The sequence below is a fragment of the Mytilus edulis genome, chromosome 1 (assembly GCF_963676685.1).
Source record: "Mytilus edulis chromosome 1, xbMytEdul2.2, whole genome shotgun sequence".
In the NCBI taxonomy this organism is placed as follows: Eukaryota; Metazoa; Mollusca; class Bivalvia; order Mytilida; family Mytilidae; genus Mytilus; species Mytilus edulis.
This window is the reverse complement of record NC_092344.1, coordinates 98276562-98291578: the sequence shown is the minus strand read 5'-3', so window position 1 is coordinate 98291578 and position 15017 is coordinate 98276562. Positions and strand designations below refer to the sequence as shown.

The 15017-nt window shown below is 32.8% G+C and overlaps 1 protein-coding gene across 1 annotated transcript; it reads left to right on the top strand.

Moving 5' to 3' along the window:
- The first annotated feature begins 1036 nt into the window (after nucleotides 1-1036).
- LOC139496764 (protein FAM185A-like) lies at nucleotides 1037-14992 on the top strand. Its single transcript, XM_071285114.1, has 7 exons — nucleotides 1037-1580; nucleotides 5500-5606; nucleotides 6100-6192; nucleotides 11830-12010; nucleotides 12387-12482; nucleotides 12657-12788; nucleotides 13778-14992. The coding sequence occupies exons 1-7, from the start codon at nucleotides 1121-1123 to the stop codon at nucleotides 13891-13893; spliced, it is 1185 nt and encodes a 394-aa protein (XP_071141215.1). The 5' UTR covers nucleotides 1037-1120; the 3' UTR covers nucleotides 13894-14992.
- Nucleotides 14993-15017: the final 25 nt, after the last annotated feature.

Below are 15017 nucleotides of genomic sequence, written 5' to 3'. Positions count from 1 at the left end.
AAATTTGAATGGTGATATATATACATGTATATATCATGCCTCTCTGTCACTTGATTTTGAACATTCGGAAATAATGACGAAGAAATCATTTTGTGATTATGTCAGTTTTAAGTGAAACCACTTATGATTAGATCAATGCTATTTGATATGCAATAGCATTTTAAACATCGCATTGTCGTGAAATTTCATTTGGTCCCTATCCCACATTCAGGATTGGTTTGCTTTGAGACTTTTGAATCCATGATAGTTTGTGATGCATTATGTTTAATTTATGATAAATTCGAGTTTATCCCTGGACATTCTATCAGTTTCTAATTTGCATAACTTCGTTTAAGCATATGGTATTCTTAAACCCTTTTCAAGGGAATACCTAGAACTATGTTATCCTTAACTGGAATCCGCTTGTATCACGCTACACTCAAACAACTGTCTATGAACAAATGCGTAGTGGTTAGCCGAGAACCAGGCTTTTCCCTTATTGTAATCGGGATGTCCATGCTATCATTTTCAAATAAATACAGTTCGTTTCATTTGGAACTATTACACTATCATATCAAATATTAGTCCAAAGATTTCGGTATAGAAAGACTTACTATACAAATCCTTGATTAGTCCTAGGTTTTGTATAGTAAGACTTACTATAGGCCTAAAAATCGTTGATTAGTCCTAGGTTTCATAAAATATTGAAATTGCAATTGCACACACTAAGGTGAAAAAGTTTCTTTGTAGATCTACTGAGATAATGTACCCATAATAGTGTCAGTTCCAGTAAAATATGTCATGTTTAATGATCTCTTATGTACAATATATCTCAGCTTATATTATTAAACTGACACTGTCCTAATATGTTAAATCTAAGTTATAGTTGTAAACCTGTATGTCATTTGGTATGTGGCGGATAGTTACATACCTTTGGAAACTATTCCATATGTTTCTTTTTTGAAGTGCTTTTTGTTGATCGGTTCTATACAAAGAAAGACAACTCTGACCAAATTTATTAATCCGGAACCATTCAGTGCTGTCCGTTGACATATAATTTATAAGCAAACGTTGGTTTCCTGTCTTGGATTGTGTAACAACCTACTCACTAGCGAACTAGGTTTACTGTTCCAGCAACAAAATGACCTTTAAATTGCGAAGCTTGTTATGTCAGAGGCACAGTATACTCTCTAAAACATTCAAGTCTAGAATACTTGTAAATTCTTGCTCATCTAAAACAAATGTGGATACTGAGACTTCAAAAATAAAAACATCTCAGCCAGGACTCCTAGAAACATGGTTTCATGGTGTCGAAAGATTTGGAAGATTAAATATATCGGTACCATTCAGTTTAGATATTGAATCGTTAGATCCTCAGGAATATTCAGACATGGGGAAATTGTTCATCAGACTTAATTATACCCCAGAAGAGAAGGAATCTCAAACAGAACATATCAATAACATTTCACTTGCTGCTCTTACAAAGTTGTACAGTTTTAACATTGATACGTCAGATATAAATGACATTAAAATAACTGCCAAATTCAATACAATGGTGAATTTTCCAGCTACTTGTTCTATACAGATGCCAATTAATTATGGTAATTTATATATGAATTGACTTTATGGCAATTGCACAAATATTTTTATGTCGCCCACCAAAGCGGAGGGGTCATTAAGTTTTGCCCTTGTCTGTAAGTCGGTTCATCCCAATGCTGGTTTCTGTTCTCTAACTTTAGTTTGCCTAAACCTAATTTTATGAAACTTATACAAAATGCTTATTACCACAAAACACAGATAAAGTTTGAAATTTGGTGGCATCACTATAACCATTCTAAAGTTATGCCCCTTTACAAATGGAAAAATTGCTAAATTGCTTAATTTTTCTTTTCTGTGCCCTTGCTTTTATAGTTTGCCTCAACCAAATGTTTTGAAACTTACATGTACACACAATGCTTATTACCACAAAATACAGTTTGTAACAGATCAATTTGGAATTTTTGTGACCCTGAATTATTGTAGTGTCACTTTAACTGTTTTAGAGTTATGCCCCTTTACTAACAGAAAAATGCTGAATTTTTATTTTCTGTTCTCTTACCATGCTTACTTAAATTAGCCTCAACCAAATGATATGAAACTTGTACACAATGCTTAATTAATAATAAAACAAAATACAGATCCAATTTGGAATTTTGGTGGTGTCACTTTTTAATGTTCTAGAATTATGGCCCTTTACAAATAAAAAATGCTGATCTTTTTTGTTTTGTTCTCTAACTTTAGTTTGCCTTCACCAAATATTATGAAACTTATACACAACTCTAATAACCACAACGCTCAGATAAAGGTCAAATTTGGGCATTGTCACTTTTATTCCGTTTTTTCAGTTATGTTCATGTACAACTTTATATAATACAAGCGGGGGCATCATCTGAAATAAAGAATGCCACATGAAAAACATGTGGTACTAGATGTGTCAAAGCCACATGAATTGCCCCGTCCCAAAAAGTTGAAAAATCTGCAATTTCAATAACACATGTGGACACAAAATCTGTATATAACTAATTTTTAATAATTTTTCAAAGTCCAAAGCCTGTAATTTCAGCAAAAATTAGGGGAGCGAAACGAAACTTAAACTTGATCTGTAACTCATCATGGTTAAACTCATATACCAAAAATCAGCCCTATATCTTAAGACATTTAGTAAAAAAGTCCGTATAACTGTGATTTTCAACAATTTCTCAAAGTCCAAAACCAGTAATTTCGGCAAAAAGAGGAACGAAACTTAAACTTGATCTGTAACTCATCATGGTTAACTCACATACCAAAAATCAGCCCAATGTCTGAAGGCGTTTAGAAAAAAACTCTGTATAATGGTTTGTTGCGGAATTGCGGAATTTTAGAATTTCTGACAAGGGTAAAACTATATGGCACCAACAACTTTGTTGCGGGGCCATAAAAATAATCTTGCAACAGACCACTCGCATGTAGGGACCACTCTAAGAGATGTTTCAAGCTCTTAATATATTTTTTTATGCAGAGAGAAAGGCACTCTCTCAGGTATATTTTTATATATTTTTATACGACCGCAAATTTTGAAAAAATTTTCGTCGTATATTGCTATCACGTTGGCGTCAGCGTCGTCGTCGTCGTCGTCGTCGTCGTCGTCGTCGTCCGGCGTCCGAATACTTTTAGTTTTCGCACTCTAACTTTAGTAAAAGTGAATGGAAATCTATGAAATTTTAACACAAGGTTTATGACCACAAAAGGAAGGTTGGTATTGATTTTGGGAGTTTTGGTCCCAACATTTTAGGAATTAGGGGCCAAAAAGGGCCCAAATAAGCATTTTCTTGGTTTTCGCACTATAACTTTAGTTTAAGTTAATAGAAATCTATGAAATTTTGACACAAGGTTTATGACCACAAAAGAACGGTTGGGATTGATTTTGGGAGTTTTGGTCTCAACAGTTTAGGAATTAGGGGCCAAAAAAGGGCCCAAATAAGCATTATTCTTGGTTTTCGCACAATAACATTAGTTTAAGTAAATAGAAATCAATGAAATTTAAACACAATGTTAATGACTACAAAAGGAAGGTTGGTATTGATTTTGGGAGTTTAGTTCCCAACAGTTTAGGAATTAGGGGCCAAAAAGGGACCCAAATAAGCATTTTTCTTGGTTTTCACACCATAACGTTAGTATAAGTAAATAGAAATCTATGAAATTTAAACACAAGGTTTATGACCATAAAAGAAAGGTTGGGTTTGATTTTGGGAGTTTTGGTCCCAACATAATAAGGGGCCCAAAGGGTCCAAAATTAAACTTTTGTTTGATTTCATCAAAATTGAATAATTGGGGTTCTTTGATATGCTGAATCTAACTGTCATGACTGTGTATGTAGATTCTTAACTTTTGGTCCCGTTTTCAAATTGGTCTACATTAAGGTCCAAAGGGTCCAAAATTAAACTTAGTTTGATTTTGACAAAAAATGAATCAGTTAGGTTCTTTGATATGCTGAATCTAAAAATGTACTTAGATTCTTGATTATTGGCCCAGTTTTCAAGTTGGTCCAAATCGGGGTCCAAAATTAAACTTTGTTTGATTTCATCAAAAATTGAATAAATGGGGTTCTTTGATATACCAAATCTAACTGTGTATGTAGATTCTTCATTTTTGGTCCTGTTTTCAAATTGGTCTACACTAAAGTCCAAAGGGTCCAAAATTAAACTTAGTCTGATTTTAACAAAAATTGAAATCTTGAAGTTCTTTGATATGCTGAATCCAAAAATGTACTTAGATTTTTTATTATGGGCCCAGTTTTCAAGTTGGTCCAAATCAGGATCTAAAATTATTATATTAAGTATTGTGCAATAGCAAGTCTTTTCAATTGCACAGTATTGCGCAATGGCAAGAAATATATAATTGCACAATATTGTGAAATATCAAATTTTTTTTTAATTAGAGTTATCTTTCTTTGTCCAGAATCAACTTAAATCTTTGTTATATACAATATACAATGTATATTCACTTTTTACTACCAACTGATAAATTAAAATAATCTTTACCATTCAGTGATAACAAGCAGTTTTTTTACATCTTAATATTTTATGATGTATTTAAATGAGTAGTTATTGTTGCAAACTCCATTAGAAATTTTAATTGAGATTAGTTTTGGAATAAGGGAAAGGGGGATGTGATTAAAAAAATTGGGTTCAATTTTTCTCATTTGAAATTTCATAAATAAAAAAGAAAATTTCTTCAAACATTTTTTTGAGAGGATTAATATTCAACAGCATAGTGAATTGCTCTAAGAGAAACAAAAATTTTAAGTTCATTAGAACACATTCATTCTGTGTCAGAAACCTATGCTGTGTCAACTATTTAATCACAATCCAAATTTAGAGCTGAATCCAGCTTGAATGTTGTGTCCATACTTGCCCTAACCGTTCAGGGTTCAACCTCTGCGGTCGTATAAAGCTACGCCCTGCGGAGCATCTGGTTTATATATATAGTATACATGTACATGTATGTATCACACTGTCAAACAAGCGTCCTTCTTTTAAATACTGAGATGTATTTAGATTGTCAATGAGACAACTACAAATGTATTTCTATATAGCTTCAACAATGAGTAAGCTCCATACCCTTAGCTATAAAAGACACACCCAGACAAAATGTGACAAATAGGCACAACATTTTTAAAAGCATTGGGTTTTTTTACTTGCCTGTGTGAGAAGTCCAGGTGACCAAATGCAATACCACAGTCAATCCTTTGGTGTAATAAACCTTTACTTTAAAGCTGGATTTTCAAATAATTTTAGGTAAAAAAAAACCTATTAAATGAAAATTACAACTGAAGTTTGAACTTTCAACAAGAGATTGTAGGTGTGAGCAAGTACAAACAACAATAAAATATTTTGTCTGGACTTGAAATGAATTATATAGTCTACTAGCATAAATCATATATTGTTAGTATATCAGTCCCAGTATTAATATATAAGCTTTTCTTTTTTTTCTTTTACACAGATCTTAATGTTGAATGTACCGGGAAATCAGTGTCTGTTAGAAATTTGGAAACCAATGAAATCAATATTGCTACAAAGAACTCATTATGTACATTACGTAATCTGAAGGTACTTACTCTGTAGAAGCACACTTACATGTACATGTATACTCAATTTACTCATGGTTGAACCCATTACACCAACCTTATAAGTTAAAGTGCCACAATACTTTAGAATAAAAGCACATCTCCTCTGTTCCATGGTTCAAATGTACTATGAGTCTGGTCTATGACATTTATATCTTCAAAAAATCTATTTTTGCACTTACTGTTTATGTCAATATATGTGTTATACAAGTTTACATACATTTGAAATCATTTCTATAAAACTTGGTTTGAAACTTACAATATCTGACCAAATGGCCAAACATATCAGAGCATAAAACCAAGAGGGCCTTTACAAAACAACCAAACAGTTTTAAGTTCAAATATGTTGATGGACAAAGTTTTCATTCTAAATAAATTTCATTTTAAACTATATAGTCTTATGTGTTTCATTCACTATCAACAAATACTTGTTTTTGTATGCTAGTTTTAATTGTAGTACAAATTAACTGTTTTAGGGTGAAAATGTGACAGTAAAGAGTAATGTTGGTGATATTGTTTGTCAGAAAGTTGTACAGGGTAATCTGGACATGTCTGTTACAGGGGCAGGAGTAAGTAAAGAGTAATGTTGGTGATATTGTTTGTCAGAAAGTCTGGACATGTCTGTTACAGGGGCAGGAGTAAGTAAAGAGTAATGTTGGTGATATTGTTTGTCAGAAAGTCTGGACATGTCTGTTACAGGGGCAGGAGTAAGTAAAGAGTAATGTTGGTGATATTGTTTGTCAGAAAGTTGTACAGGGTAATCTGGACATGTCTGTTACAGGGGCAGGAGTAAGTAAAGAGTAATGTTGGTGATATTGTTTGTCAGAAAATTGTACAGGGTAATCTGGACATGTCTGTTACAGGGGCAGGAGTAAGTAAAGAGTAATGTTGGTGATATTGTTTGCCAGAAAGTTGTACAGGGTAATCTGGACATGTCTGTTACAGGGGCAGGAGTAAGTAAAGAGTAATGTTGGTGATATTGTTTGCCAGAAAGTTGTACAGGGTAATCTGGACATGTCTGTTACAGGGGCAGGAGTAAGTAAAGAGTAATGTTGGTGATATTGTTTGTCAGAAAGTCTGGACATGTCTGTTACAGGTGCAGGAGTAAGTAAAGAGTAATGTTGGTGATATTGTTTGTCAGAAAGTCTGGACATGTCTGTTACAGGTGCAGGAGTAAGTAAAGAGTAATGTTGGTGATATTGTTTGTCAGAAAGTCTGGACATGTCTGTTACAGGGGCAGGAGTAAGTAAAGAGTAATGTTGGTGATATTGTTTGTCAGAAAGTCTGGACATGTCTGTTACAGGGGCAGGAGTAAGTAAAGAGTAATGTTGGTGATATTGTTTGTCAGAAAGTCTGGACATGTCTGTTACAGGGGCAGGAGTAAGTAAAGAGTAATGTTGGTGATATTGTTTGTCAGAAAGTCTGGACATGTCTGTTACAGGGGCAGGAGTAAGTAAAGAGTAATGTTGGTGATATTGTTTGTCAGAAAGTCTGGACATGTCTGTTACAGGGGCAGGAGTAAGTAAAGAGTAATGTTGGTGATATTGTTTGTCAGAAAGTCTGGACATGTCTGTTACAGGGGCAGGAGTAAGTAAAGAGTAATGTTGGTGATATTGTTTGTCAGAAAATTGTACAGGGTAATCTGGACATGTCTGTTACAGGGGCAGGAGAAAATACTAACATTTTTAATTGATCGACTTATGGATTCAAAACCTGGTCAGGTCAAATCAAAGACTAGAAACTTGATATTGCTGCTTCTATGAGGGTGGTAAAGGGTTATTTTCGTGCAACGTTTGAGGCCTTTTTATTTCACGTGTTTTTGTGTTTTATTTCTCGTTTTCTCGTGTTTGGTTCGATGTGCGTGCTTCGTATTTCCCCTTATTTATTTTCCGTGTTTCATGTCGGTGCTGTTAATTTCTCGTTCTTGCATTGTTCCGCATTTGATTAAAAAAAGTAAATTGGAACTAACTCAAAGTCAGTGAGTTATAGTACCTTTTGAAACTTGTGTAATATAATAGAAATTGATGTATATTGTTACCATTCTACTTTCTATTGTATATGTATGCTATACATGTAATAAAGTCCATCATAATAATTTTTTTCAAATCAGATGCAAGTAGCATAGGCTAGCCTGAAAGGTGACCACAAGGTCTTTATGTCCATTAACAATGAACGGCTGAGTAATAACTGCTGGTACTTTTTTTCTTAATATTTACGATTTTATTTCTCGTGCTTCGTTTTTCCCGATTTTTATTTTTCGTGTTATGTTTTTGCGATTTTTATTTCATGTGTTTCCGTGTTCAGTACCCCCCTTTACCACAAAAAACTAGAGGCTCTAAAGAGCCTGTGTCGCTCACCTTGGTCTATGTGAATATTAAACAATGGACACAGATGGATTCATGACAAAATTGTGTTTTGGTGATGGTGATGTGTTTGTAGATCTTACTTTACTAAACATTCTTGCTGCTTACAATTATCTCTATCTATAACAGTACTTTCTGTGGAAAATGTTATTGAAAATCTTCAAATTTTAAGAAAATTGTTAAAAATTGACTATGAAGGGCAATAACTCCTTAGGGGGTCATTTGACTATTTTGGTCATACTGACTTATTTTTAGTTCTTACTTTGCTGTACATTATTGCTGTTTACAGTTTATCTCTATCTATAATAATATTCAAGATAATAACAAAAAAAACAGCAAAATTTCCACAAAATTACCAACTCATTGGCAGCAACCTAACAACCGATTATCTGAAAATTCCAGGGCAGATAGATCGTGTCCTGATCAACAATTTTCTTCCTGTCAGATTTGCTCTTAATGCTTTGGTTTTTGAGTTATAAGCCAAAAACTGCATTTTACCCCCATGTTCTATTTTTAGCCATGGCGACCATCTTGGTTTGTTGGCCAAGTTACCGGACACATTTTTTAAACTAGATACCCCAATGATGATTATGGCTAAGTTTGGTTAAATTTGGCCTAGTAGTTTCAGAGGAAAAGATTTTTCTAAAAGATTACTAAGATTTACGAAAAATGGTTAAAAATTGACTATAAAGGGCAATTACTCCTAAAGTGGTCAACTGACCATTTTGGTCATGTTGACTTATTTGTAGATCTTACTTTGCTGAACATTATTGCTGTTTACAGTTTATCTCTATCTATAATAATATTCAAGATAATAACCAAAAACAGCAAAATTTCCTTAAAATTACCATTTCAGGGGCAGCAACCCAACAACGAAATGTCCGATTCATCTGAAAATTTCAGGGCAGATAGATCTTGACCTGATGAACAATATTACCCCCATGTCAGATTTGCTCTAAATGCTTTGGTTTTTGAGTTATAAGCCAAAAACTGCATTTTACCCCTATGTTCTATTTTTAGCCATTGCGGCCATCTTGGTTGGTTGGCCAGGTCACTGGACACATTTTCTAAACTAGATACCACAATGATGATTATGGCCAAGTTTGGTTAAATTTGGCCCAGTAGTTTCAGAGGAGAAGATTTTTCTAAAAGATTACAAAGATTTACGAAAAATGGTTAAAAATTGACTATAAAGGGCAATAACTCCTAAAGAGGTCAACTGACCATTTTGGTCATGTTGACTTATTTGTAGATCTTACTTTGCTGAACATTATTGCTGTTTACAGTTTATCTCTATCTATAATAATATTCAAGATAATAACCAAAAACAGCAAAATTTCCTTAAAATTACCATTTCAGGGGCAGCAACCCAACAACGAAATGTCCGATTCATCTGAAAATTTCAGGGCAGATAGATCTTGACCTGATGAACAATATTACCCAGTCAGATTTGCTCTAAATGCTTTGGTTTTTGAGTTATAAGCCAAAAACTGCATTTTACCCCTATGTTCTATTTTTAGCCATGGCGGCCATCTTGGTTGGTTGGCCGGGTCACCGGACACATTTTTTAAAATAGTTACCCCAATGATGATTGTGGCCAAGTTTGGTTAAATTTGGCCCAGTAGTTTCAGAGGAGAAGATTTTTGTAAAAGTTAACGCAGGACGACGACGGACGCCGGACGCCAAGTGATGAGAAAAAGCTCACTTGGCCTTTCGGCCAGGTGAGCTAAAAAATGAATTAGAATTATGAGCAAAGACTTTTCAGCTTCGAGTAAGAATAATGTGTCTTAGGGTGAACTGTTCCCTTGTTAACTAGCATATTTAAGATCTAGCTTGGCATGTTGGTGTAGTGCAAAGCAAGTTTATATTCAAATTACATTATAAAGTTCCTGTCTTTAATGTGCATTAATCTGCCACTGGATGATAAACAGCCATCCATTTATAGTTTAACTGAAATAATAACTCAGCATTGGCTATGATAATTTTTATTTTATCTGATACAAAATCAGAGAAATCATGAGATGTATATTATTTTAAATCATTTGTTGATTTTGATATTTATAAGTCTTAAGTGACAGTGACATTTGAGAAATAACACTAGTTTTTTTCATACTACTTCCATTCTGTTATTGACCATCATAGTAAACATGGATAGGGTTTTTAAAATGGTCAAAGGGAGATAAGTCAAGCTTTAATTTTATTATTTCTTTAAAATGCTCCAATATTTATCACTATGAAATGTTATTAACAGAAAAACTGGTGCATTCATTTTTGACTAACATGCATAATGAAGGAAATGGTCACTGAAAGACATTATTCAAATAGTATTCATAATTATGATTTTTGAGAAAAATAAATGTGTGCAGCATCCATAGCTGTCATAAGTTTTTTGTTGATTTATTTTACAGCTATGCTTATTGAAGTCTAAATTTTTATGTTAGTTACTTATTAAGCCTTTTGAGGACTTTCAACTATTTATAACAATTGTGATTCAATATGTAACACTCCCAAACGTGTCCTTTCCCCCAAAAGTGTCTGATTCCCCCAAACCTGTCTAATACCCCCAAATGTGTCCGTAATATTAAATGTTGCCCAAACGTGTCGGATAATTGTTTTTCGCCAAAACGTGTCCACTTTTAAACACCAGAACGTCTCATGTCTTTTAGCGCTAATACATGTACTACATGAAATCAATATCGTTTACAGCATTCTACAATGGGGGACACAGTTGATTAAGTGGTCCGACATTTATTAGCATTAGTTTGTTCAAAGCTGGTTGTTAAAGATTAGCATAAAAAATTATTGCAAATTTAACATATATGTGAATTGACTTTTGAATGAAAATGATTATTGTCCAGTTGCAAGTCTTTTAGAACAAACATACATATGATTTTTATAGATACTGTTGAATAAATCTCTGATGATGCCTTTTATATTAATGCAAATATTGCACGGAAGGTTTTTCAGCAGAATTACTTCCATTTTGTCAACAATTCTGATATTTTAAAAGCTCTTAAACTGGTTATCAGGTGTTTTTTAACAAATTTAAAAAAAATTCCAACCACATGTCCCCATTCAAATGCATTGATCTTTCAAAAAAAGTGGGGTTCCAACTGGGACTTTAATCTAAAAACAAATGTAAGAGCAAGTAAAGACTGATTCTTTTATTGGACTTCAGTAAGAAACTACTCAAATCTTCGTTATGTAAAAGATTACATTTTAATGAAAAGTTGCGGAAATTAAAAAAAAAAGTTGCCTTCTAAAATACAGCTAATGGCACCATGAAACCAATAAGTTGCTTCAAAAGTTTTTTAAATGCGCAGAGAAAGGTACATTCTCCCTACACGAGGTATCTTATTTAATATCTACAATTTAACTGAGTATGTCTGCTTACATTTAAATCCAACATAGCAGAACTTACGCCCTCATTTTACCCAGGTTATACTGTTAAAAAAGACCAAGTAATTTATTTGTAATAAATTTTAAATGAAATAGTAAAATGAGTATATGCTAATAAAAAAGACTGTAACCAGATAACCTATGTACTTGTAATATGGACGAGAATTATAGTTCCAGTAAAGAAAAAAAATTACCTTGACATGGACATGTTTGGGGCATTGGACATGTTTGGGCGTTTACACAAATGACTAGCTTTTGCGCCCTTTTACAACTACACATGTTTTGCAGTTCAGTGACGTCCATTTGGACACGTTTGGGGGAATTGGATACCTTTGAGGGGAAGGACACGTTTCTGAGTGTTACAAATATATAAAAATTGACATGCATATTGATAAAAGAATGAGAGGTTATCAATTTTCATGAAATATTCTTTTGTGTTTTCAGGGTATTTCAACAGACCGAATACAAGGACAGACTATAAAATGTAGTGTTGAGGAAGGAAATATAAGTGCAACTTCTGTTTATAGTACTGATTCTGAGTTTACATGTAACCATGGAAACATTAATCTTATGAATACTCATGGTGTATCAAAGACAACTGTAAATAAAGGAAATCTTATCATAGGTACATGTAAAAACATTGAATAGATTAGTCACATTCCATTATGATAAGGGAAGCTGTGAAAAACTTAATAAGCTGTGCTGGCACATCTGACAAGAATCTAACAACACTCCAGTCATCTTTCTGTTTTAGACACCTTTTGGGTCCTAAGATTTTGTCTTAATGATTCTACCTTCAAAAATCTGAAGTGAGCAATTTGATAGGATGATTTAAAAATGAGTAGAACCAAGCATTTCTGATCTTTATGGGAAAATTGTTAACACAGGATTTTTATTTCAATTAGATTGTTATTTATGTACTCAATATGATTTAATAATTAATAAAACACCCTCTTAAGTTTTGAATACAATTATTGATCAGTATTATGATATATTTTTAGATTCACTTGATGGGAGTTTAGAGGCTAAAGTAAACAATGGATCAACAGACATATTTATTTCTAGACCAGATGTAATTACCATAGAAACAGAAACAGGTAAATGTGGCTCATTGAAAACTTTTACCTTTTTGGAATTTTAAGCGAGATGTCTAAGTTATCTCCTCTGTTAAGTTATCTTGTCAGAAAACTGTATAAAAATATGTGATAAATAATGGGTGAAAATTAGAGAAACCATGATAACTTTCATTTATTTAAAATTTTATATTGTAGGTGATATCAATATCAAAATTCCAGATACTTCTACCTCAATTGATTTAGAAGGGAACAGTGTAACTTGTGATGAAAAACTTAATATTATTGAGAAGAAGACAGAATCTATACAGAATAAACAAACACTTTCAGGTTTGTGCATAATTTGTGGATGTTTTAAAATTGTTTTAGTTTGCTTTACTTTAAATAGGTGAAAGTTGACTGAGTGACTTTGGTATACAGTTATGCAAATCTCTTAGTTTTAATGTGTAATCTAAACTACCATTTAAATAGTCAGAGTTATGTAATCAGAATACATCATTTTGCAATTTTAATCCTTCATTATGAAATCATTATTTCTTACAAATTTTGACCTCAGAATAGGATAAATAAAAGCATAGTTAATTTTTATATTTATGATATGGATGTTTTAAATTACTCTTTTGAAAATGTTTACAACTAAAGATTTAAAGTGATTGCAAATATAATATAATTAAAGTACAACAATGTTTTGACAATGACAAGATAAGTTTTATGTGTTCTGCAAAAAATGTCTTAAATAGACATGTGTTGGTATGATTCAAGGTCTAAAAGGAGTTATATTTGAAAATTGTGTTGTATATTTTACACAAGTTTAACCATAACAAGTGTCACCTGAATAGTAATTTTGTATGCCCCTGTTGTAGCTGAGGGGGAATTAAGTGTTACCCTTGTCTGTCTGTACATTTGAACATCAGTGTGTCCAAAAAAAAAGGGTTTCTGTTCTCTAACTTAAGTTTGCCTAAACCAAATGTTATGAAACTAACACACAAGGCTTATTACCAGAAAACACAGATCAAGTTGGAATTTGGTTGATGTCACTTATACCTTTCTAGAGTTAAGTCCCTTTAGAAAGGGAAACAAATTGTGAATTTTTCTTTTCTTTTCTCTAAATTAAGTTAGCCTCTACCAAATGATTTTTTTTATATACAATGCTTATTACGACAAAACTCAGATCAAGAACAAATTGGGGTGGTCTCAGTGTTACTGTTCTTGGTTTATGTCCCTTTATAACATGATATGCAAATGGGGGCATGACACATTACCCAATTTTTATTTATTGAATTTTTAATAGACAATACAGGTTTAAACTGTCTTTTCAGGCTATCTGTCTGGCACAGATGGACAAATCAAAGCAATCACTAAGGATGGCAGTATAAATGTGAAATGTTTGGATTGGATGGAATCTCTCAACCTTAAAGGATTTTCTGCAGACTGAAACAATTGGGTAGACTGTAGACTGTCCAATTTCATTTAATAGAATAAAGAGGAAGCAACGAAACATTCAGTAAACAAGAGTTAGTAGTTATTGGCCGGTTTGATCTCATAATCCATTGCCAAGGTTCCTGAGATTTGAAAACAATTTTGTTTGAGGTGATCACAAAGGATTTCATTTGACTTGAATAGATCAATCATATCAATATCAAAAAATGTTTGATTATTTTAGAATGCTCTGGTTGTCAATTTTGAATCTTTTTTATGCAGAAACAAGATTTTAAGTTCATGTAAATATAGGTCATCTTACAAAAAGTAAAATTGGATAAGGGCATTGTACAACCTTCGGCAATGTGCAAAAAGCACACTGCAAGCTAGGTGTATAAAGCTTTATATTTCAGAAAGCATAAGTCCTTATGTTGAATACCTTGTATACAGATGCCTCATTTTACAAAGTTTCAATTAGCATATATTCATTCTTCGACCTTGTTTTTATTAGGGTTAGGTGACTGCTTTAAAAAACTTGTTAGTTTTTTTTCACAGTATTTTTTTGCTAATATTATGAATATATTTAGTACATGTATATGTATTACTTGCAAGATCTTCATGTCCACTGGACCTTGGTATCATATCATAGATCAGTGATCAAGGTAACTTCTTGTGATTAGTCTTTTTCCTCAAATACAAAAAGCAGTATTTCAACTACATTCAGTGTATGAAATGATTGTACGGTGATCATGTCTATTTGGCAGGATTTATCTGACATCATCTCATTTTTAATGGTCAATGTTAAGTTTTCATGATTTTGTCCTATAAGCAATATGTTAAATTTATTTGGTGAACATATCTGCCAGACCGATACAAAGTGTCTCTATATCTCGGATAACTTTGGTATGATTTCATAGTCTTACATCTTGAAATACTAGAATGGTAGTCTATTTTATTCTGGACTGAGACATTTTGGCCGAGGTATGAATTTGCATGCAAAGCAGGAGATGCTCAACCAGTCTAAACCCCTATTTTCCCTCCTTTATGAGTTTTTGGGATTCCACAAGTTTATTTACCTTGATTTGTATCATCTCAATAGATTTATCAGTAAACTAGTGTTGCCTATATATTAAATTGAGG

Bases quoted from the DNA above. Each gene is read 5' to 3' on its own strand.
- LOC139496764 (XM_071285114.1), top strand. From the start codon at position 1,121: ATGACCTTTAAATTGCGAAGCTTGTTATGTCAGAGGCACAGTATACTC. The intron at 5,607-6,099 runs GTACTTACTCTG...TAACTGTTTTAG, and splicing joins GTACATTACGTAATCTGAAG to GGTGAAAATGTGACAGTAAA. The intron at 6,193-11,829 runs GTAAGTAAAGAG...TTGTGTTTTCAG, and splicing joins TGTCTGTTACAGGGGCAGGA to GGTATTTCAACAGACCGAAT.